Here is a 23,603-nt window from a genome sequence, read left to right on the forward strand (position 1 = left end):
TGTTACAATACAACTCCTGAATTAAAATGCACATACTAATTTGTGTTTGGGAAAACTATTGGGGAGAACTATGTATGTACCAGAGCCACTGAACATTTATTAAATAAAAGTGGAAACTTTGGGGGATAGCCACGATGAAGGCATATTGTCACCATAAAAATCATACATTTAAAAATGTTGCTAATTAAATGCGCAAAAAAAAAGTTAATACAACATTAAGGCTGCACATAAAAATAAATTGTATTTCCTTGCATTTTTCAGATTTCCCACAGCAAAATTAATTTGTCCATGTTCCACATATATAGTAAAATCTGTCCGTTTTGTTAAGTATGTTCATGTTCAGTATATACTGTAAAATGTAAAAAGAAAAGGAGTACTTGTGGCACCTTAGAGACTAACAAATTTATTAGAGCATAAGCTTTCGTGAGCTACAGCTCACTTCATCGGATGCATTTGGTGGAAAAAATTAATCAAATCAGTTAATATTGCTGCTGGAAACTTAAAAGGGATACTGTCAACTTGAAAACTGTTTAATTTTAATAATGTTTACAGTGTTTGGTCAGACTGTCACAGCTAAATATAAGGTGGAACAGATTTAGTGTAACATTTTATGCTAAACAATTAATTCTACCTTGTATTTAGCTGTGACTCTGAATACCTTTCCCTGACCTGAAAAGAGCTGTGGATAAGCTCGGAAGCTTGTCTTTCACCAACAAATGTTGCCTCACCCATCTTGTCTCTCTTTTATTTTAATAATTGAGATAAAACCGATTTCAGATACTGGCTCCTCCTGAAGATTTTTTGTTTTTTTACAATTACATTTTCCTATTTGTAAGTATTTCTCTCTTCACTTGTATGAGAGACTCACCCAAGCAGGGGAATTGACTACAACTAATTACTAGAGCTGTCAATTTATCACAGTTAACTCGCGCCATTAACTCAAAAAAATTAATCACGATTAATCACACTGTTAAACAATAGAATACTGATTGAAATTTATTAAATATTTATTAAATATTTCTACATTTTCAAATTGATTTCTATTATAACACAGAATACAGCATATACAGTGCTCAGTTTATATTGTATTAGATATTTGTTCTGTAAAAATTATAAACAAAAGAAATACTATTTTTCAGTTCACCTCATACAAGTACTGTAGTGCTCTCTTTATTGTGAAAGTATAACTTAAAAATGTAGATTTTTTTTTTGTTACATAACTGCACTCAAAAACAAAACAATCTAAAACTTTAGAGCCTACAAGTCCATTCAGTCCTACTTCTTGTTTAGCCAATCTCTAAGGTAAACAAGATGAGTTAAATACTATTTCTTTTGTTTTTTACAGGGCAAATATTTGTAATAAAATATAAAGTGAGCACTGTACACTTTATATTATGTTGTAATTGAAATCAATATATTTGAACATGTAGAAAACATCAAAATATTAAAATAAATGGTATTCTATTGTTTAACAGCGCAATTAATCGCGCGATTAATCACAATTTTTTAATTGCTTGACAGCCTACTAATTACACAGAGGAAACACTTAAATTGACTATACATAAAGCACTGCCAAGTGCATAGGGCACACACACTTTAAACTTAGCTACAATCGGTGGTTTGTGGTTTGGAGCGTGTGCATGCGTACATGCATGTTTTTGTTTGCAAATCACTACTGTAGATGCATTACTCGGGTATAAAAAGTGTCTTGCAGCAGTGTGACCTCACATGATTTCAGACATCTACACTAGGGGTTTGCAGATGTGCAGCTTTGGTAATATGGGGGAAAAAGTATAAGAATTGCTCTAATAAAATAGATATTTTCCTTGACATCTTTTCCTTACGGTTGTCTTTAAGTATTACTTTAGTAGGTTAAAGGTTTAGATAAGTGTGACCTTTTTTAGGTGTCTGTGTGCCTTTTAACCTCCATTTTCTTACTTTTTGATTTTTGATTCTGCAGCTTCAGTGTTACAATGTAGGTTTTTGCATGTAATTTTCTTTTTCTTTAAAAGAAAAATAGAAGAAATGTCTTTCCTTCATAAAAAGAAAAGGAGTACTTGTGGCACCTTAGAGACTAACAAATTTATTTGAGCATAAGCTTTTGTGAGTACAACTCACTTCACAAAAACTTATGCTCAAATAAATTTGTTAGTCTCTAAGGTGCCACAAGTACTCCTTTTTCTTTTTGTGAATACAGACTAACATGGCTGCTACTCTGAAACCTTTCCTTCATAGTAACTTTAGTTTTTCCCTGTTAGGCTTTGATGTTTCCAAATCACTTAGGTTAATGGGGGTAAGAAGGGCTTAGTTGCCACCATTATTATTGTTTGGCTGGAGACATCTTCTGTAAGGCTTGGTTAACAGGACAGCTGCATGTTTGGTTACATTATGATGCCCATCCTGTGGAAATTAGGCGGGGGCTGGCAGGGAGAAGAAAACTTTTGTAAAATATGAATCTGGGAATACCTACAATAGATTAGAAATGCAACAAAGATGGTGGCAAAATCCTAAAACTGTGCCACTTGCTATTTTTCCCCCATCTGTACTTTCTTCTGTCTGTTACTGTATATACTTATTAAGTCGAATATTTTTGTAAAGTGATGCATCAAAGAGCAGGGGTTGGTTTATAAACGGGTCAACACCAAAATTTGATTTTAAACTCTATGAAATCATTGAATTGAATATCTAATACTTTATCATTTTGTTTACCTGGAGCGTTCACAAGCACGGAGCCCCTCAGCTCCCTGTGGCTGCGGTTTGCCGTTCCCAGCCATTGGGAGCTGTGGGAAATGGCTTACCCTGATGGGCTGGGAGCCAAAGTTTTTGCCAAACCCTGAAATACAGGGTTGGCTTATGAAAGGGTCATACAGTTTTTACTATTTTTACCTATACATCTTGAGGGGAGGGTCAGCTTATAAACGAACGGGCTAATGAACAAGTGTATACGGCATGTTAAGATCATGTCTATTTTTTGTTGCGAAGAATGTGCTTGTTGAGTCTCATAGAATATCCGGGTTGGAAGGGACCTCAGGAGGTCATCATCTAGTCCAACCCCCTGTTCAAAGCAGGACTAATCCCCAACTAAATCATCCCAACCAGGGCTTTGTCATGCCTGACCTTAAAAACCTCTAAGAAAGGAGATTCCACCACCTCCCTAGGTAACGCATTTCAGTGCTTCACCACCCTCCTAGTGAAAACTTTTTCCTAATATCCAACCTAAACCTCCCCCACTGCAACTTGAGACCATTACTCCTCGTTCTGTCATCTGCTACCACTGAGAACAGTCTAGATCCATCCTCTTTGGAACCTCCCTTCAGGTAGTTGAAAGCAGCTATCAAATCTCCCCTCACTCATCTCTTCTGCAGACTAAACAATCCCAGTTCCCTCAGCCTCTCCTCATAAGTCATGTTCCAGTCCCCTAATCATTTTTGTTGCCCTCCGCTGGATATTTTCCAATTTTTCCACATCCTTCTTGTAGTGTGGGGCCCAAAACTGGACACAGTACTCCAGATGAGGCCTCACCAATGTCGAATAGAGAGGAACAATCATGTCCCTCGATCTGCTGGCAATGCCCCTATTTATACAGCCCAAAATGCTGTTAGCCTTCTTGGCAAGAAGGGCACACTGTTGACTCGTATCCAGCTTCTTGTCCACTGTAACCCCTAGGTCCTTTTCTGCAGAACTGGTGCCGAGCGATTCGGTCCCTAGTCTGTAGCAGTGCATGGGATTCTTCCATCCTAAGTGCAGGACTCTGCACTTGTCTTTGTTGAACCTCATCAGATTTCTTTTGGCCTCTAATTTGTCTAGGGCCCTCTGTATCCTATCCCTACCTTCCAGCGTATCTACCACTCCTTCTAGTTTAGTGTCATCCGCAGACTTGCTGAGGGTGCAGTTTCCATGAGAGAGTTACAATTGTTATACAATTTGTACTGGTAGCAACCCCTATATTTGGCAGGTTAGAAAGAAGGCATATTGTGTCATTCCAGAATAGGCAGGGATTCATTAGACTCTACAGAAAACTTTAGCAGATACCTGCTGATCATGCTCAAAGTGAATTTTCAGTTGCTTGTAACCAATCTGGTTGTTGATGTATTTTAAAATGGCTACTATTTACAGGTTGACTTTTGAAGTTCAGCTGATTTTTAGCTCTCTCTACAGAAGCAGCATGGCATTAATTTTTTTTCAATGAGAAAATCATATTCCTTTCGTAATTCAAATGTATGACATGATTTTTCTTAAGCTTTTAGCAATAGCATCACTCTTCAGTTGAAAAAAGGGATGGGAAATGTCAGTCCAGAGAGACTAGTTCTGAGTTTTAGTGAGAGACCTTAACCAGTGTGCACTGCCTGGGGCTCAGTGTGTGCCTCCATTCCCTCTTCTGCCACATGCCAGGGTCCCCCAATTTCCCTCTGCCAGGGAATCTGTGTGCACTCCATTTGCCTCTAGCTCCCACATAGGGTTCCCCATTCTTCCCCCATGCTATTGGCTTTGTGTGTGCCCCTTCCCTCCTCACCCATACCATGGTCCCCTAATACCCAGAACTCCTGGTGAGGGGGAATCCCCTATTCCTCTTCCACTCTTCCAGAGTGCCCCACCAAGGCAGGGGCTGTGTGCACACCCCATTGCTCCTTTCCCTTGCATGCCAGGCACTCTGTCTGCTTCCCATTTCCTCTGCATCTCACAGCAGATTTTCCCATTATCATGTCAGGGGCTCAGTGTCTACCTTCTTTTCCTTCCCCAAAGTACACACCACCTCCCAGGGGAGCAGGCAGGGGGCTAGGAGGAAGGAAAGAATGAAGCTGCCTCCTCTCTCCTATCCCTCTGGTTGCCTCTGATGACTGACATCTGTCCCATGGTTCCCAGCAGGGAGAGCAGCTATTTCTTCTCTCTCTCGGGATGTAAGACATTCAGGTGTCAACATGTTACATTCTATTGGGAGGATGAGCAGGGATAGTGTTATGCTGAAAGATGTGAATGGGTGTCATCTAGTTGGATATATAGACGATTTCAGAAGTTCCTAGAGCTGTGGCTTTGCTAATCAGGTGGCAGGGGCTCCTTGTGCCCCCCCTTTCCCTTTTGGTTTTTGGAATTCCCCCCCAAATCAATAGGGTTTTACCCTTTGAGGCTTGAACACTCCCTGAAATTTTGAAATTGATCAGATATGGGGTTCAGATATCATCATGTTATAGACCAACAGAAATGCTGTCGAGTTGAGCATAAGGCCTTTGCAAAATCAGCCAGTGATGTGAAAGGATTCAGCTGCAAAAAATCAGCTTAGAAAATGTTGTGCCTTTTTTGAACAAATGCCTGTGATTGGTTCCCCCCGGGGTGCCATCTGGAGCTGGGGTACCACTGAGCCCTCTGACCCACCACCCTGGGCTCCCTCTCTCACTGTGCTGCTGTGACTAGTTGCAAAGGCCTCCAAGCTTGCACTTTCACCAGCATTCATACAGGTAGGGACACACCCAGCTGCAGTCACTTGCATGCTTTCTAACCACTAGCTTCCTAGCCTAGGACCCCAGAATAGAACTGTCCTGTCCTGGTCAAATCTGGCCAGTATATGGGTTTAACACTCGTCCGTCTCTCCATCAATGTGAAGAGGACCATGCACGCTTGTGGTGACCAAGCTGAGACTTTCCCCAGACACCTTAGTTAAACGCACACTGATTTGGATTAAAACATAAAATAAAAATCTATCCTTTTGTAGGTTTCATAGTAGCAGCCGTGTTAGTCTGTATTCGCAAAAAGAAAAGGAGTACTTGTGGCACCTTAGAGACTAACAAATTTATTAGAGCATAAGCTTTCGTGAGCTACAGTTCCGATGAAGTGAGCTGTAGCTCACGAAAGCTTATGTTCTAATAAATTTGTTAGTCTCTAAGGTGCCACAAGTACTCCTTTTCTTTTGTAGTTAAAGTTAAGTGATATCAAACAGATCAAAGCAGATTACCTAGTAAATAAACAAAACTGCAAACTGAGCTTAACGTACTAGATAGGTAGGATATGAAATAGTAAATTCTCACCTTGAGTGATAAAGATGCTGGCAGATTCTTAAGGCACAAGCTGCCTTGGCTTTGCAGCTTGGGTTTCCCAGGTTTTCATACGCAGGCTAGAAATCCCTTTAGCCTGGGACCATCACTTCCCCCCATTCAGTCTTTGTTCCTCAGGTGTTTCCAAGTGTTGTAGGGAGAGTGAGGTACCATCATGATGTCATTTCCCCCCCTTTTATATCTTCTCACTTGCTGGAAAGCTCTTTTGCTGTGCCCTGGGTCAAACAGTTCCCACTGTGTAGTGCTATCTCTACACAGAAATAGGTTTCTATTGTACACAGTTGCTGGGGTAATCCTGGTGCTTTTGTGCATTTCCTCAATAAGCCATTAACATTGTCTGGCCTTTTTACTGTTGGACCTGAAAGACTGCTTGTGGGTGTGTTCAACGTCGGAACAAGTTTCAGTAATACATACCTAGCCAAACTTCATAACTTCACATACAATCCAATGACATATTAATGTCGAGCAGAGCAAGACTTTTAGAATGATGCTTGGATTTAGTACTGCAGTCATCTTCCACCATGTGCAATGGGTGGGAGGGTGGGAGTGCTGGCAAGAAGCCAAGTATGGCTTCCGGATTCTGAGGTCAGTTTTGTGCCAGGCCTGGCCCTATGAAGTTTAGAGCAGTCGAAGGCATGTTCTAAACATGGCCAGGTAGTAATGGAACCCCAAGGATAGCTGGAGTAAAGCATGCTCTGGACACCCACTGTACTAGAGGGTACAGGGGCGATAGCATAGGAGCCAGCTACAGAGTATCTATTCCTCCTGAGGAAATGGCAAACAGAGAGATGCGGCCAGTCTCCATCCCTTTTGCATTGCCATAATGGTAGAAATGAGAAGGGGAGGGCAGAATTCCTCATCCATAGTTAATGTGCTGAGTTTCTCTACTAAGGATTCTGTTGGTCAGATACTGTGCCCTTCTCCACGATTGACTTGTGGTGGTGAAGTGCATTTGCTCTCTGATGCATACAACTTTGCTACCCCAGTGCTGAGGTAGGGCAAAGGCTGCACAAAATCACATATGCAAAATTGCTGGTCATCACTCTATTTAGTACCAACTCTTAGTCCTCAAACCATAACTTCTTTATCTGCATTAATGTTCAGTGATCTTGTAACACTGATTGGGGCTGAGGGAAGTATAATATTATGGTTTGGGGTAAAAGGACCAAATTATTGTACTTAATTTTTATAGGATGTTGAAAGTCTAAAGTCTACAACAGTATACAAAATATTATACCACGCTGTATCGTACCAAAGGATCTATCAACGAGCTTCCATCTCCACCACATCAGAATACTTTTTAACCAGTCATATATTCATAGATCTCTCTCAAGTAATTCTGGGCAAAAGCACTGACATCAGTAACAGTATTATCATAGTTCTACTGATATTTTATTACAAGACAGGTTTTAAATAGTGATATTTTTTGTCTTAAGACACTTGAATGTGGGTTTTTTTAGAAATATCTCCTGTGTGCCACGTTTTCTGCAATAATCACTATTTTTACAACTTCTGGGAAGCCGCAAACAACCTGAATAGCTATAGAACCTTGCCCCATTGAATGCTGTCTCAGGGAGCACATGGGAGCTGTCAATTTTAAAAAAGATCAGCTGGGGCTGTCACCACCTTCTCTTTGGAGGGGAAAGTCACCAACCTCCCTTTCTGTCTGGCTTTCTCTGCTTATGCCACTGTTGCTGAATGGACCAGTCAGCCAGCAAGAGCAGCTAAAGCATGAGTCATTCCTTTCTTCAGAGGCTGAACATGTCATCAATGCAGTGTACCAGTCGCATATCCTTGGCACCATACTATTCTTGGAAACGTTTTCCTTAGAGCCTAAAGGAAATGTACACCTATCAAAGAGGTTTTGTGTCAGGAAAATTTGTCCTCTTAATTCAGAATGGTAGTAAAATGCTTTAAACAGGACTTTAGTTGATATTAAAGGTAAAGCTCTGTGATCAAGAAAGTGACTTTCCTGTGTATAAGGCAAGTCATGCAATGTCTAGACATAATGTATTTTTTCTAACATGCATTATAAAGTCTAAAGAGCCAAATTTCTTTTTCTCTTTACAGCTGGATCAGTTGGGTGTAGATGCTGCAAAGGAGAAGAGAGATATGGAGCAAAAGCACTCCACTATTCAACAAAAGGTACTTGAAGGAATGTAAAATAGAAACTGTACATACATTTTATACATTTGTTTGGTATGTCTCAGCAACAGAGCATAACTGCATTAGAACTGCTAGAAATAGTGTCCTTGCAGTGCAGTGAAATAGAATTACAGGTAATTAAATGGAGAGATGGTTCGCAGATGTTCAGATTGTGTTACCAAACAAGGTCACAATATTTCTGTGTGCTAGCTAAAATATCAATTTCACTGTTCTACTGAATCACTATATTCAAATGCTGAGAAATATAACCCATTTATTAGAAATCTGACTCTGAATATGGTATCTTGGAGTCTTCTTTGCCATAAAGTTAACTTTTTGCTTGCTGTAATTGTTATATATCTATAGAAAGGGCATCCTCCATGTGGCCTTGTAGATGTACGTTCTATTTTCTTCCTGAATTGGGGCCAAATATGATAGTGTTTTGAAGTTGAGAGTATCTGCCACTCTTCTAGACAAACAATTAAAGGAAACCTATGGGGAAGCTTGGCTTGTATTTCTTATTTAAATGTATATGAATGTGAAAGCTAAACACTAACTGAAAGTTAGTTATTGGCAAATTTGGATATGTACTAACTGATGCTATTGCATGTTGGGAAAATTGCAGCCATTTAAAGTGGAACAAAACATCTTCAGTGGCATGGATAGTTATAAAGATCTGGGTCAATATTCATTTTGCTATTGTAATGCTAGAATTTAATAAGAAAATTCAGCAGCAAAATGAAGTTGGGACTAGGATGGAAGTTTTTTGGGAAAAGCGATAACTGGAAAGTAATAGGCTGTTAGAGAGCAGCAGCACCTGGCACAGCAGCAGCACCTGGTACTCTCTTGGTACATACTATCAATTGACCACTGAAGGAGTAAGTTACGTGATTTGTTACCATGAGCTATAATAATTGCTGTAGGCCCATTGTCCTTACTTGTCTTGTTTTTTTTCCTTAAATGCTGCATAAGGCTGCATTACAGGTAAATTATTTCTAATAAACTGAGTGGTTACTATGGAGCTTTTATAAAGAAATCCAGTACTTATGGAAACCTGATCAGTTAGAATTTCAAAAACATGTATTGGATCTTACTACTTGTTGCCGTTCAACTACTGCACTTGAGTTAGGTTAGCAAACTATATGAAAATAATTTAATTCATCAAGTCATCTGTAATTATTTTAGTTTCTTAATAATGTTACACCGTTTACATGGACTCCCAGTGCATTTACAGATGCTATTCATGCTGGTTTGGCTCTAAAAAGCCCTAGGGTTTAGGCCTTGTTTCTGTTGGTCATATGCTCCTCATCTCATAAGTCAGGATTACCTCATTTGCTGTGATGATAGTCCCTAAATTCATCATTCTGAGGCTTGAAGGAAGACAGGAAGAGGTTTTGGTGGAAAGCCCTTAACTTGAACAACAACTTCTAAAATTGCTTTCCTTGTCTCTCTCTCCTCTTCAGATCCTTTCACTTGCCTATGCACCAGGTTTAAGCTTCTTGCCTCGCAGGGCCTTCACAGCTCTCAGCTGGCCTAAAGCCTAGCTGTGGTTTCTTATGTCATCTCATTTCCCTGTCACTCGGTCTAGAATGCCAGCCCATTTCTTTCCTTCTCCCCCATCCATTCCCATCATCGTACCTTCTTTCATACTGCCCATAGGCATGAACCCTCACATTATTGGCAAGCCAAGCACTTCCCTCCTCCCACCAGTATTCACATCCCTCCTAAAGGTTCACTTATTCCCACAAACATTAACCTTCAATAAAAAGTGCATATGTGTGTGTGTGTATATATAATACAAAGTTTTAACTTGACACCTTATCTAGGTTTTCCAGTGTGTGTATTCTTCTTTGAGTACTTGCTCATGTCCATTCCATGTTGTGCGCATGCCATGTGCACCGTTGCCGGAGATTTTTCCCCTCAGTGGTATCCTTTGGGCCAGCTCTAGCACCCTCTGGTGCCGTGCGCTTATGCACTAGTTTAAGGGGCCCCACGGACCTCACTCCCTCTGAGTTCCTTTTTACCACCTGTGATGGTTACTGGAACAACTCCTCTTGCTTTGGCAAGGCGTCTTTCAGTGGTTTCGTCTGTTTCCTAGTTTATTAATCTTAGTATAGTTGTAGCGTAAATATTGTAAATAACACTAGCGTAGATGGTTAGAACCCCTCCTGTGGCATGACCCACATTCCAGTTGTCTGAAGTGTCTGGGAGTGGCTCGCGTATGAGAGTGTTGTCAAATTTGTTAGGAATTTAAGCCTCGTACGAAGAAAGAGAGGCTAGATTGAGGTTTATCCTAATAGAAGCTGCTCTTAGACTGGCTTTGGAGCCAAGTTGCTTGCATTTGGCACAGAGCACTTGGGCCTCAGTGCAAAACGCTCCTCCAGCACTACACGTATCCCGATATCATTCTCTATCTCTGGTGCTGAGGAAGAAACATAAAAAGCAATAATCAGAGAGAGGGTGCTTGCTGGTGCCAAAGAAAGAAAGGCAAGCAAGGGGAAGGTAGTAGAATGCAACCCATGTTGGACCACTCCGCCCCCTTCCTTCACTTCCGCCTTCTGCACCTTTTGACTCTGCCCAGAATGTTGAATCTGCTGCAGGACCCCCTGCCGATGCCGAGAAGTCATTGTGGCATCAGTGGAATCATGGTGCCTTCAACCCCGGAGGCCTTTGCAGCAGCCAAGGACTTATTACTCCTGGTACCACTGACTCCAATGGTACAACCACCAGCTCCGATGAGCATGAGCAGGAGAGAACATGGTGCTCCGAGCTCCTTCCCAGCACCGGGACCTTTGATACCTCCCAAGGGCAAACTGATCCTACTTTCTTCTATGAGGTCTTCCCCTGTCCAGCACTTGTTTCCAGACTCTCAACACCAATTCATGGAAGGGAGGGTTACCACTCCCCTGTAGTCACCTCAGGACTCCTCCTACACCCACCCCAAGAACTGCTACCGGTACCTGTCTTACGTGCTGCCGGACCCTGGTGAGGTTCTCCTTGCTGGTACCTGGCCAGGTGTCAGGGCGTAAGCAATGGCCATTCTGGAACCCATGAGGGTTTTCCCCGGTATCGGGTCCGTCTCCTCACTGGTTCTACTTGGTTGCTTCTGAGAGGAGGGCTCCTGCACCACTCCATTCAGCACTGAACCCAGTACTGACACAGGACATGGACCCCATTGAGGTAGTTGAGGCTGAAGAAGAGGAAGTAGACCCCCTCCCCCCCGCCCCTGGTACAGGCCTCTTCCTCTTCCTCCCATCTCTGGACCAAGCGGCTCACTGCTGCAAGATGATTGTATATCCTATCAAGCAAAAGGACACACACAAACTCAATCTGTTTGGGAGAAACATTTATTCGCCAGGTAGACTACAGCTATGAATCTCAAACCAAGAAGCACTGCTTGGGAGATGCAAAATTACAACTTGTGGGACTTCTCAAATGTAAAGACTCCGTGCCTCAGGACTCAAGGCAGGAATCCTCTGCCCTCTTAAAGGAGGGAAAGAACGTTGCCAGAGCCTCTCTCCAGGCAGACCTGGACACAGCCGACGCGGTGGCTAGGCCAGTGGCCTTTGCAGTGGCTATGAGGCAGTGTTCTTGGCTGGAGTCTTCAGGGCTACCTCAGGAGGTCCAACAGTTGATTCAGGACCTTCCTTTCAAAGGCATATTGTTGTTTTTGGAGCAAATGGACATAAAGCTCCAAGGCCTGAAGAACTCCAAGGGCTACCCTCGGGTCCCTGGGCTTCTGTGCTCCAGTCCCAAGAAAACACTTCAACCCTCAATAGCCAGCCTGTTTTTTTCCAGCTCTGCCACCAAGACAGAACCTGTTCAAAAGAAGAAGCAGAGGTTACAAGCACAGTCAACTGCTTCCATCTGCCTCCACCTCAATGCAGGGGTCGTATAGGTACTTTGGGCAGGCCCAAGCAGGCCTTTTGAAAGTGCACCCGAGGGCACTATGCCAGTTCCTGCTTTGGATCTTGTCCCCCCCCTTTGTTTTTGGACCAACTTTCCCACTTCAGCCTGGTGTGGTCCCACAACACGTCAGACCACTGGGTGCTAAATACAGTGGTGGGCTGTTATACCCTTCAGTTTTTGTCCACCCCTCCCTCCCGCCACCCATCCCTGTTCCTCTTCAAGGACCCTTATCACGAACAACTCTTAGCCCTACAGGTGAGGACTGTGGAAGAGGTACCTCAAAAATTGAAAGGGAAAGGGTTTTACTCCCAAAATTTCTTAATCCCAAAAGCCAAGTGGGCCCTTGGTCTCTATTCTGGACCTGTGTCACCTCAACAATTATCTCAAGAAACTGACGTTCCACATTGTCTCCCTAGCCTCCATCATCCCATCCTTGGATCCAGGGGATTGGTACGCTGCCCTCGACTTGAAGGTTGCTTACTTTTACATTTCCGTCTTCTGTGGCCACAGAAGATTCCTCAGGTTTATGGTAAACCAGACTCATCATCAATTCACTGCTCTCCCTTTTGGCCTGTCCATGGCCCCTGGGTTTTTACAAAATGCATGGTGATGGTAGTGGCCTTCCTCAGAAGGCAAGGCATTCTAGTCTACCCGTACCGTGACGACTGGCTGATCAAAGTCCAAGCAAGAACAGCATCAGCATGGGCCAAGCCACCTTCCGAGTACTGAGCCTGTTGATAAAGGAGCAAAAGTTGACTTTCATTACAGTACAGAGAACAGAGTTTATTGGGGCAGTGTTCGACTTGACCAGGACAGAGCCTTTCTTCCAGAGACTCAATTCCAGACAATTTTGGACCCGATATCCAAGGTCATGGCCCGTCCAATCACAGCAGCCCGGGTTTGCCTCAAACTCCTGGGACACATGGCCACATGCACTTATGTGGTATGGCACATAATACTATGCCTCAGGGCCTGCAAGCATGGTTAGGTTCAGTGTACTTATCAAACAGACACCACTTGGACTCGGTGCTCACTGTTCCAGCCCTGGTCCTTGCCTCCCTCGACTGGTGAAAGAGTCCCTGTTCGGTGATGGCGGGTGTCCCTGTTGTTACCCCTCAGCTGTCGCTGTCCATAATGTCAGATGCTTCAGACCTAGCATCTTCTCAACAGGGGAAAATGTAAAAGGCGCCAAGACATTGACAAGGCGCCACTTGTGCTCAGAGGGGGAACGGGTGCTGCCCTGCTCTCCCCTAGTTACACTACTGACTTTGATCACCTCAGGACACAGGGCCTGTGGTCCCAGGACGAACTCTCCCAGCATATAAATGTTAAGGAGCTCAGAGCGGTCTGCTTAGTTTGCCAAGTGTTTCTTCCTCAAATCGCAGGGAAACACCTCAGCCGTATTCTACAAGCAGGGAGGAGCACGCTCCTCTGCCCTGAGTCAGGAGGCCATACCTCTATGGGACTTCTGCGTAAAGCACTCAATTCACCTCGAGGCTTCCCATCTTCCAGGAGGCAGGAGTGCCCTGGAAGATAATCTCAGCAGGTCTTTTTCCCCTCACCACGAGTGGTCCCTTCACCCAGAGGTCATGAAGTTCATCTTCCAAAGGTGGGGATCTCCCCAGGTAGACCTGTTTGTGACCAAGCAGAACAGGAAAGCTCATCAGTTTTGTTCGCTGAACAGGAACAGCCCTGGCTCCCTTTCAGACGCTTCCTGTTTCCAGGAACAGAGCTTCTGTTCTATGCATTTCCTCAGTTTCTCTGGTACACAAGGTCCTTCTAAAAATCAAGCAGGACAAGGCAAGAGTTATTCTTATTGTAGTCATGCCAACACTGGTTCAGCATGCTGTTAGACTTATCAATAGCGCTACTGCTTCCATTCCGCCTAGACCTGATCCTGGCTACGCGGCTGTAAGACAATGGCTATTTACTCCACCTGAACCTCCTGTCTCTTTACATGACTGCATGGAAGCTCCATGACTGAACCTGGAGGAGCAAACCTGTTTGGAACAAGTTTGACAGGTCTTGCTGGGTAGTAGGGAGCTGTCCACTAGAGCAACCTACCTCGCTAAGTGGGAGCACTTTTTTGATATGGTTGTCCCAACGAGGCCTTTCTGACTCAGTCTTCCCTTGAGTCCATTTTAGACTATTTGCTCCACCTTAAACAAGGAGGTCTGGCATTCACATCTGTCACACCTAGTAGCAGTTTCAGCCTTCCATCCGTCAGTGGGGGGAAGGTCATTTTTCTTTCACGAGATGACAATCTACTTTCTTAAGGGGTTAGAGAGACTTTATCCTCAGGTTTGTGAACTGATTCCCATGTGGGATTTGAACTTGATCCTTATGAGCGGCTAGTATCGTGTCCTCTGCTGTTTTTCTCCTGGATGGTCACCTTCCTGATAGCAATGACATCAGCCAGAAAGGTCTCTGAAATCAGGGCCCTTATGTCAGAACCACTGTATGTGGTTTTCTTGAAGGACAAGGTTCAACTGTGGCCCCCCCCCGCCCCATATGGCCTTCCTGCCAAAGGTGGTCTCGCAGTTCCATAGCAACCAAGCCATTTTCCTGCCAGTCGTCTTCCCAAAGCTGCACAAGAATTCAGAAGAGCGACAACTTCACTCATGGGATGTTAATCATGCCCTTGCCTTCTACATCGAGAGGGCTAAACTGTTTCGCAGATCCACACAACTCTTCATGGCAGTAGCAGAGAGGATGAAAGGACAACCAGTTTCAGTCAAGAGAATCTCATCCTGCATAATCTCCTGCATTTGGGTACGCTATGAGCAGGCGAATGTTCCGCCGCCTGCCATCTTGACCACTCATTCCACAAGAGCTCAGGCCTCTTCAGCAGCGTTTCTGGCCCAAGTTCTGATCCAAGACGTCTGCAGTGCTGCAGTCTGGTCATCGGTGCATACTTTCTCCCCCTACCCCATCACCCAGCAGGCCTGAGATGACGCTAGGTTCGGGAGAGCAGTGTTGAAGTACGCATGTCCATGAACTCAGAGCTCACCTTCTTGGGTACTGCTTGTGTGTCACCTAATGTGGAATGGACATGATAAAGCACTCGAAGACACAATGGTTACTGACCTTTTGTTCTTAGATATGCATTGCTCGTGTCCATTCCCCAACCCACGCTCTTACCCCTATGGTCACTGAGGGAAAAAATCTCTGGCAGTGGTGCACACAACGTGCACACACCTAACGTGGAATGGACAAGAGCACCATATCTCAAAGAACAGCAGTTACGGAAGGTCAGTACCCGGATTTTGTGTAGATAGCAAGCTTTTCAGGGACAGGACTGTTTGTGTATATAGTAATCATAATTAATAACTCATTTCTCAATTGGTTCAACAAAGATTTGGTTTGTTGATGTTCAGTGTGCTGAAAGGTGTATTTTTTAATTTTGGCTTTTCCTGAGAGGTTGGTGTAAAAGTGGTGGGGCTGGGTTAGATGTGCTGGGTAGTCTGATTTTTCTTTAGGTAAGATGGTCTCCATTTGTTATGGTTTAATTTGTCTGTCAGGTTCATGCATATACTGCAAGGATGTTAAAGCAATCCATATGTATAAAAATACAATGAACGAACTTTTCTCTCATATGCTCGGGTACATGGTGGTTGGTGGAATAAGATGGCAACACCAGGTGAATTCTAGGACCCTTTTTGCTATAAATGTACAGATGGAAAAACAAGTATTTTATCTGCCAAAAGAGGATAGGCAGCCTTCAGCGAATAGTATTGTCAGTCTAATGTGAGACTGCCAGAGTTCTTGTTTTTCTTAATCTGATGCAGCCGTGTGTTGCAGCAACAACTGTTGTGTTATTAAATAACTTTGGACTCACTAAATTAATCCCTTTCTCTCAAGGTTATAATGACTTTTTGTTTTGTAACATATCTTATATGATGCTGTGAACACAGGAATAATATGGTAAAATATGTTTTCACTGTATTCAAAGTATGTTTTTCATTTTATTCAAACACTATTCTTTCATGTAAAAAGTAGCCTAGAGTAATGGTCAGGAGGGAGCTGGAGTGAGGGGAGATGGATGAGAAAAGTATCATAGCACAGGCTACGTCTACACTACAAAATTAGGTTGAATTTATAGAGGTCAATCTTTTTAGAAATCGATTTTATACAGTCGATTGTCTCTCCTCACTTAAGACCATTAAGTCGGCGGAGTGCTTCCACAGTACCGAGGCTAGCGTCGACTTCCGGAGCGTTGCACTGTGGGTAGCTATCCCACAATTCCTGCAGTCTGTCGTCCATTGGAATTCTGTGTTGAGAGTCCAAGTCGAATAGAGTTGGACCTTGCAAAGGGAATTAAAACCAATAGTAAAAGGTTTTAAGATTCTACTTGATAAGTTTATGGAGGAGATGGTATGATGGGATAATGTGATTTTGGTAATTAATTGATCTTTAAATATTCATGGTAAATAGGCCTAATGGTCTGTGATGGGATGTTAGATGTCGTGGGATCTGAGTTACCCAGGAAAGAATTTTCTGTAGTATCTGGCTGGTGAATCTTACCCATATGCTCAGGGTTTAGCTGATCGCCATTTCTGAGGTCGGGAAGGAATTTTCCTCCAGGGCAGATTGGAAGAGGCCCTGGAAGTTTTTCGCCTTCCTCTGTAGCATTGGGCACGGGTCACTTGAGGGAGGCTTCTCTGCTCCTTGAAGTCTTTAAACCACGATTTGAGGACTTCAATAGCTCAGACATAGGTAAGGTTTTTCGTAGGAGTGGTGGGTGAGATTCTGTGGCCTGCGTCGTGCAAGAGGTCGGACTAGATGATCAGAATGGTCCCTTCTGACCTTAGTATCCATGAATCAATGCCTGATGGGGCAAAAAACATTTGTTGTGGGTGGTTCTGGGTACATGTCATCAGCCCCCCCCAGGTTAAAGCAATGGCAGACAATCGTTCTGCGCCTTTTTTCCTGGGTTACCCATTTAGACTCCATACCACGGCAAGCATGGAACCTGCTCAGCTCACCGTCACCATGCGTCTCCTGGGTGTTGGCAAATGCAGGACTGCATTGCTACACAGCAGCAGTAACTCATTGCCTTGTGGCAGCGGATGGTGCATTACGACTGGTAGCCGTCCTCGTTGTCTCCTGGGTGCTCTTGGCTGGCCTCGGTGAGGTCGGTCAGGGCGCCTGGGCGCTCCTAGCAGATCTTAGTGAGGTCTGTCGGGGCACCTGGACATAAATGGGAGTGACTCAGGTCATTTTCCAAGTTTTGTCTAATGGAGATTCAGTCCTGCCTGGAATATTGGCAGAGGGATAGCTCAGTGGTTTGAGCATTGGCCTTCTAAACTCAGGGTTGTGAGTTCAATCCTTGAGGGGGCCATTCTGCCTCAGGCTGCTCTCCCAGCCAGCAGCATTGTGAGCACCCAGGAGACGATGACAGCTAGCAGTCGTACTGCACTATCTGCTGGCGAGCACCCAGGAGACGACGATGGTGGTAATGGAGCAGGTTCATGCCGTGGAACACCGATTCTGGGCCTTGGAAACAAGCACAGACTGGTGGGACCGCATAGCGTTGCAGGTCTGGGACAATTCCCAATGGCTGCGAAACTTTCGCATGCATAAGGTCAAAGTTCCCTGAAAGTGCCTTGCTTTCCCCTGCCCTGAAGTGCCAGAATACCAAGATGAGAGCAGCCCTCACAGTTCACAAGTGAGTGGTGATAGCCCCGTGCAAGCTTGCAACGCCAGACAGCTACTGGTCAGTCGGGAATCAATTTGGAGTGGGCAAATCTACTGTGGGGGCTGCTGTGATTCAAGTAGCCAACGCAATCACTGAGCTGCTGCCGCCAAGGGTAGTGACTCTGGGAAATGTGCAGGTCATAGTGGATGACTTTGCTACAATGGATTCCCTAACTGTGGTGGGGTGATAGGGATACGGGTTCCGTCTATCTTGGCTCCAGAGCACCAAGGCAGTGAGTACATAAACTGAAAGGGGTACTTTTCAATAGAGCTGAAAGCAGTGGTGGATCACAAGGGACGACGTATCACCAACATCAACGTGGGATGGCCGGGAAAGGAACATGACGCTCGCATCTTCAGGAACTCTGGTCTGTTTCAAGAGCTGTAGGAAGGGACTTTATTCCCAGACCAGAAAATAACCGTTGGGGATGTTGAAATGCCTATAGTTATCCTTACTACTGAAATGAGCTGTAACTCACGAAAACTTATGCTCAAATAAATTTGTTAGTCTCTAAGATGCCACAAGTACTCCTTTCCTTACTACAGTGTAATTTTCCCCTCAGAAATAAGTAACACGTGCATTCTTAGTGCTTAGTTATCCTTGAGGACACAGTGTACCCTTTAATGCCATGGCTCATGAAGCCATACACAGGCAGCCTGGACAGTAGTCAAGAACTGTTCAACTATAGGCTGAGCAAATGCAGAATGTTGGTAGAATGTGCATTTGGACGTTTAAAAGCACGCTGGCGCAGTGTACTGACTCGGTTAGACCTCGGCGAAACCAATATTCCCATTGTTATTGCTGCATGCTGTGCGCTCCGCAATATATGTGAGAGTAAGGGGGAGTCATTTATGGCAGGGTGGGAGGTTGAGGCAAATCGCCTGGCTGTTGATTACGCGCAGCCAGACACCAGGGCGGTTAGAAGAGCACAGGAGGGTGCAGAGCGCATCAGAGAAGCTTTGAAAACCAGTTTCATGACTGGCCAGGCTACAGTGTGAAAGTTTTGTTTCTACTTGATGAAACCCCCTCCCCTTGGTTCACTCTACTTTCTTGTAAGCTAACCACCATCCCCTCCCCCCCTTCAATCACTGCTTGCAGAGGCAGTAAAGTCATTGTTGCTTCAAATTCATGCATTCTTTATTTATTCACACAAATAGGGGGATAACTGCCAAGGTAGCCCAGGAGGTTTGGGGGAGGAGGGAAGGACAAGGCCACATTGCACTTTAAAACTTATTAAATGCCAGCTTTCTGTTGCTTGGGCAATCCTCTGGGGTGGAGTGGTTGGGTGTCCGGAGGCCTCCCACCGCGTTCTTGGGTGTCTGGGTGAGGAGGCTATAGAACTTGGGGAGGAGGCGGTTGGTTATACAGGAGCTGTAACAGCGGTCTGTGGTGATGCTGCCTTTCCTGCACCTCAACCATACGCCGCAGTATATCAGTTTGATCCTCCAGTAGCCTCAGCATTGGCTCCTGCCTTCTGTCGGCAAGCTGATGCCACCTATCATCTTCAACCCACCACCTGTCCTTGTATTCATATTGTGCCTTCCTGGACTCTAACATTGTCTGCCTCCACACATTCTGCTGGGCTCTTTTAGTGCAGGAAGACTGCATAAGCTCAGAGAACATTTCATCATGACTGCGGTTTTTTCGCCTTCTAATCTTCGCTAGCCTCTGGGAAGGAGATGATATTGTGAGCATTGAAACATTTGCAGCTGCGGGAGGAAAAAAAAGGGAGAGTAGTAGTTCAAGTACATTTTAGAGAATAATGGGTAGACTCTTTCAGGGTGAACCTTGCTGTTAATATTACATACCACATGTGCATTTGGTACAAGGTTGCATTTTGCCTCTTATATTAAGGGTCTGCCGGTTTGGTGTGAGAGATCACACATGCAGGGCTGGCGGGCAACAGAATTCGGCTTGCAGGCAGCCATGGTAAGCCACGGTCTTTTGGCTTCTTTAACCCTCATAACGTGGGAATGGTTTCAAACAGCAGCACCTGCATTTCCCATACCAAACAGCTGTTGGGTTGGCCATTTAAAATGGGATGGCAATTTAAAAGAAGGGGCCAACTAAATCCCCTCCCCCCCACACACAACCAATTCTCTGGGATGATCGCTTCACCCCCTCTCCCCACCATGTGACTAACAGCGGGGAAGATTTCTGTTCAGCCACAGGCAAACAGCCCAGCAGGAACAGCCACCTCTGAATGTCCCCTTAATAAAATTACCCTATTTCAACAGGGTGACCATGAATGATATCTCTCTCCTGAGGATAACAGAGAGAGGAAGAACTGATGTTGCTTGAATGCCAGCAAACACTGGGACCATATGCTGCCGTGCTTTGTTATGCAATGACTCCAGACTACATGCTACTGGCCTGGCGTGGTAAAGTGTCCTACCATGGAGGATGGAATAAGGCTGCTCTCCCCAGAAACCTTTTGCAAAGGCTTTGGGAGTACATCTGGGAGAGCTTTATGGAGATGTCCCTGGAGGATTTCCGCTCCATCCCCAGACACGTTAACAGACTTTTCCAGTAGCTGTACTGGCTGCAAATTAATCATTAAACATGCTTGCTTTTAAACCATGTATTATATTTACAAAGGTACACACTCACCAGAGGTCCCTTCTCCACCTGTCAGGTCCGGGAGCCCTCCTTGGGTGGGTTCAGGGGGTACTGGCTCCAGGTCCAGGGTGAGAAACAGTTCCTGGCTCTCAGGGAAAATGGTTTCTCTTCTTGCTTGCTGTGCACTGTCTTCAGCCGCCGCCTCCTCCTTCTCCTCATCTTCCTCATCCCCAAAATTCACATCCCTGTTGCATGATGATCCATTGATGGAGTGAAAGCATGGGGGTGGGGTAGTGGTGGCTGCACTCCCTAGAATGACATGCAGCTCAGAGAAGCGGCATATCAGGGTCAGAGCCCCAGAGCGGATGTTTGCCTCTGTTTTTTTGGTAGGCTTGCCCGAGCTCAAGTTTGACATGGCACTGTTGCGGGTCCCTGTTATAGCCTCTGTCCTTCATGTCCTTGGATTTTTTCAAATATTTGGGCATTTCGTCTTTTGGAACGGAGTTCTGATAGCACGAATTCGTCTCCCCATATGGCGGTCCGATCCAGTACCTCCAGTTTGGTCCACGCTGGAGCTCTTTTGTGATTCTGGGACTGCATGGTCACCTGTGCTGATGAGATCCGCACTCACCTGCAGCTCGCCATGCTGGCCAAACAGGAAATGAGATTCAAAAGTTTGTGGGTCTTTTCCTGTCTGTCTAGCCAGTGCATCTGAGTTGAGAGCACTGTCCAAAGCAGTCACAGTCGAGCCCTCTGGGATAGCTCCCGGAGGCCAATAACGTCGAATTGCGGCCACATTACCCCAAATTCGACCCAGCAAGGTTGATTTCAGCGCTAATCCCCTCGTCGGGAGAGGAATACAGAAATCTATTTTAAGAGCCCTTTAAGTCAAAGTAAATGGCTTCGTCATGTGGACGGGTGCAGGGTTAAATTTATTGAACGCTGCTAAATTCAACCTAAACTCGTAGTCTCCTTCAGCCAAGATGAGGAGCCAGTTGCTGCCGTGTCTATAAATCAAGAGTGGATTCCTTCACTACTGTTGCTGAAGCACATGCACATTTTGGCCCTTTGCTCCTGAAGGAAGAATGATCCTTCTCGTCCACCTAAAACAGAACTGCTGTTGGAAAAATAAGAGTTACTTCCTGGCACTAAAATAGGGATGAGACAACCTTGCGTTGTCCCAGCTTCTGCTAACTACTCAAACTATTTTGGGTTTTGCTAAAATATCTCAAGTTTGTTGGCTTGTTTTTTTTTTCTAATGGTGATTCAGTTTCAAAACCAAAGATATCTTTGTGATGCTGGCACTGTGTGAGGGGAATAGATGATTCCCCCCTCAAAAGCTGGATTTGCACAATGGATATCCTAAATACTGGGTATGCTGTATTTATTTTTCATTAAGATTTCCTCTCCCCTCATCTGATTTTGTCACACTCTTTGTATTTGATGTTCATTCAACCTGCCCCATTTTCCACCCTATTTTTCATTGGATTTTTTTCTCTGCTTCTTTTTTTGACAGTTTCACTTAAGCAAAATACAACCCCAACATTTGAACACTGAGTGCCTTCAGAGTCTGGCAAAATGAGTTTAACCATCTTTTCTATAGACTTTAATGAAGAACTTATAACCAGTCACTAATTTTGGCTATTGCAAGGATCTAGAACTGCAGTTCCTAAAGAATAGGATTATATGCAATAGCCGCAAGAAAATTATCTTATGATAAAAGTGGAAAAAATACATGTCGCATAGCAAGTTTTTTAAAATCCAGTATGTCTAAAATATCGGTGGTGATTTTCAAGAATTTCTGAGAAATTATGGCTATTATGCAACACTGTCAAATTTAGTAAGACTTACTGTGATGTTGCATAGGTGCTGACTTTTTAATTTTTTCCTGGGATGCTCTGCTCCACCACTTCCCCTGAGGCTCTGCCCTTGCACAGCCTCTTCCCACCCCTGCTCCGCCATCACTATGCCTCTTCTCGCCTCTGCTCCAAACCCTCCCCTGAGACCCTCACTGCTCGTTTTTCTCTGCATGCCCTCAAGCACTGCCTCCAGCTGATCAGCTGCCCCCAGCCGCCCAACAGCCGATGCTGGTGGTGCTGAGCACCCAAATTTTTTTTGCTGTGGGTGCTTGAGCCCAGAGCACCCAGGAAGTCAGCAACTATGCATGTGACTTACTAAATTAGTGTTGGTTGCACATGTTACAGTTGCCTTGGGGTAACTTAACTAAAGGGGGATCCCTGCTTTCAAAGATATGAAAAAGTAGAACACCATACTATACATTTCAATTGTTTGGCTCATTTCCTCTACATGACCCTCCCTCAGTAAATGGCAAATCTTGAGAAATGAATGAATTCCAAAATAGAAAATATAGTTTGAATTAGAAATCTAATGTTGTAGCACTTCAGTTTTGTCTATGCTGGCTAGCTGAAACATAATTTCTGTTTTAATGAAAATAAATTTGCAAATAACTTATCAGTCTTTAGCAAATATGTTTATGTTAAGGAACATAAAATTCTAAATCATGTGAAATGAGTGGGTTTATTTCCTATAGAGCTCTCTGGAAAGAGCTGGAAGTATTTTTTTTTTTTTTCCCCTCTGATTATTTTTGTGATTCATGAAACTTTTTTTCCTTTTGCCAGGAACGGAAAAATACATTATAATATGACTGCTTTGCCCCTCTTGTTTGTTATGAAATACAAAGACGCTAAAGATGATACTCTGCCAGTTTCTTTTTCAACAACTATTCTGTTGCTGTTATAGAAAATTTCTCCCCCCACCCCCCAACTTCACCAGTAAAATACCATGGATAGAGTAGTTGGAGGCCTTTAATTGGTTTTGGCTTTCTCTTGCAGTTTGATCTTTGACTCGTATGTAAATGACCGGCTGTGGAGTACAAACATGTTAAAAATACTTAGTCAGTTGTGTACTGTATGTAGATAGGAAAGTATGAAACTACTGTCTGCACCTACTCTCAAGTCTTAATGTACCATGTAAGGTTGCAAGTCAGTTGAGCTAACATCAGCAGTACTGTCCATGCCTTAAGAGAAAGTCATGGTTTCAGTCAACGTGAATTGAAGCGGGAGCTGCATAATAAGAGCGCACTTGGATTATTCACACAAGGCTACCAAGAAAGCAACTAATGGATCACGTTTCTTTTTACAAAACAATTGAAATGTCAGAAACAACTTTGTGAACCTAGAGGAGAATGTGATGACTGCATGGCACTCTTGGTTGGGCAAAAAGAA

At 44.1% G+C, this 23,603-nt stretch overlaps 1 protein-coding gene across 5 annotated transcripts in view; it reads left to right on the forward strand.

Moving 5' to 3' along the window:
• The window catches only part of ACAP2 (ArfGAP with coiled-coil, ankyrin repeat and PH domains 2), a 119,686-nt gene that overhangs the window by 35,504 nt on the left and 60,579 nt on the right, over positions 1-23,603 (forward strand). For all 5 annotated transcript variants that reach the window (XM_038415405.2, XM_038415404.2, XM_043492975.1 and 2 more), the window contains one exon: positions 8,118-8,192. In XM_038415405.2, the coding sequence (XP_038271333.1) occupies positions 8,118-8,192 (75 nt within the window). The remainder of the gene's footprint in view (positions 1-8,117; positions 8,193-23,603) is intronic.

Source organism: Dermochelys coriacea, chromosome 9 (genome assembly GCF_009764565.3).
Source record: "Dermochelys coriacea isolate rDerCor1 chromosome 9, rDerCor1.pri.v4, whole genome shotgun sequence".
Lineage (NCBI taxonomy): Eukaryota > Metazoa > Chordata > Testudines > Dermochelyidae > Dermochelys > Dermochelys coriacea.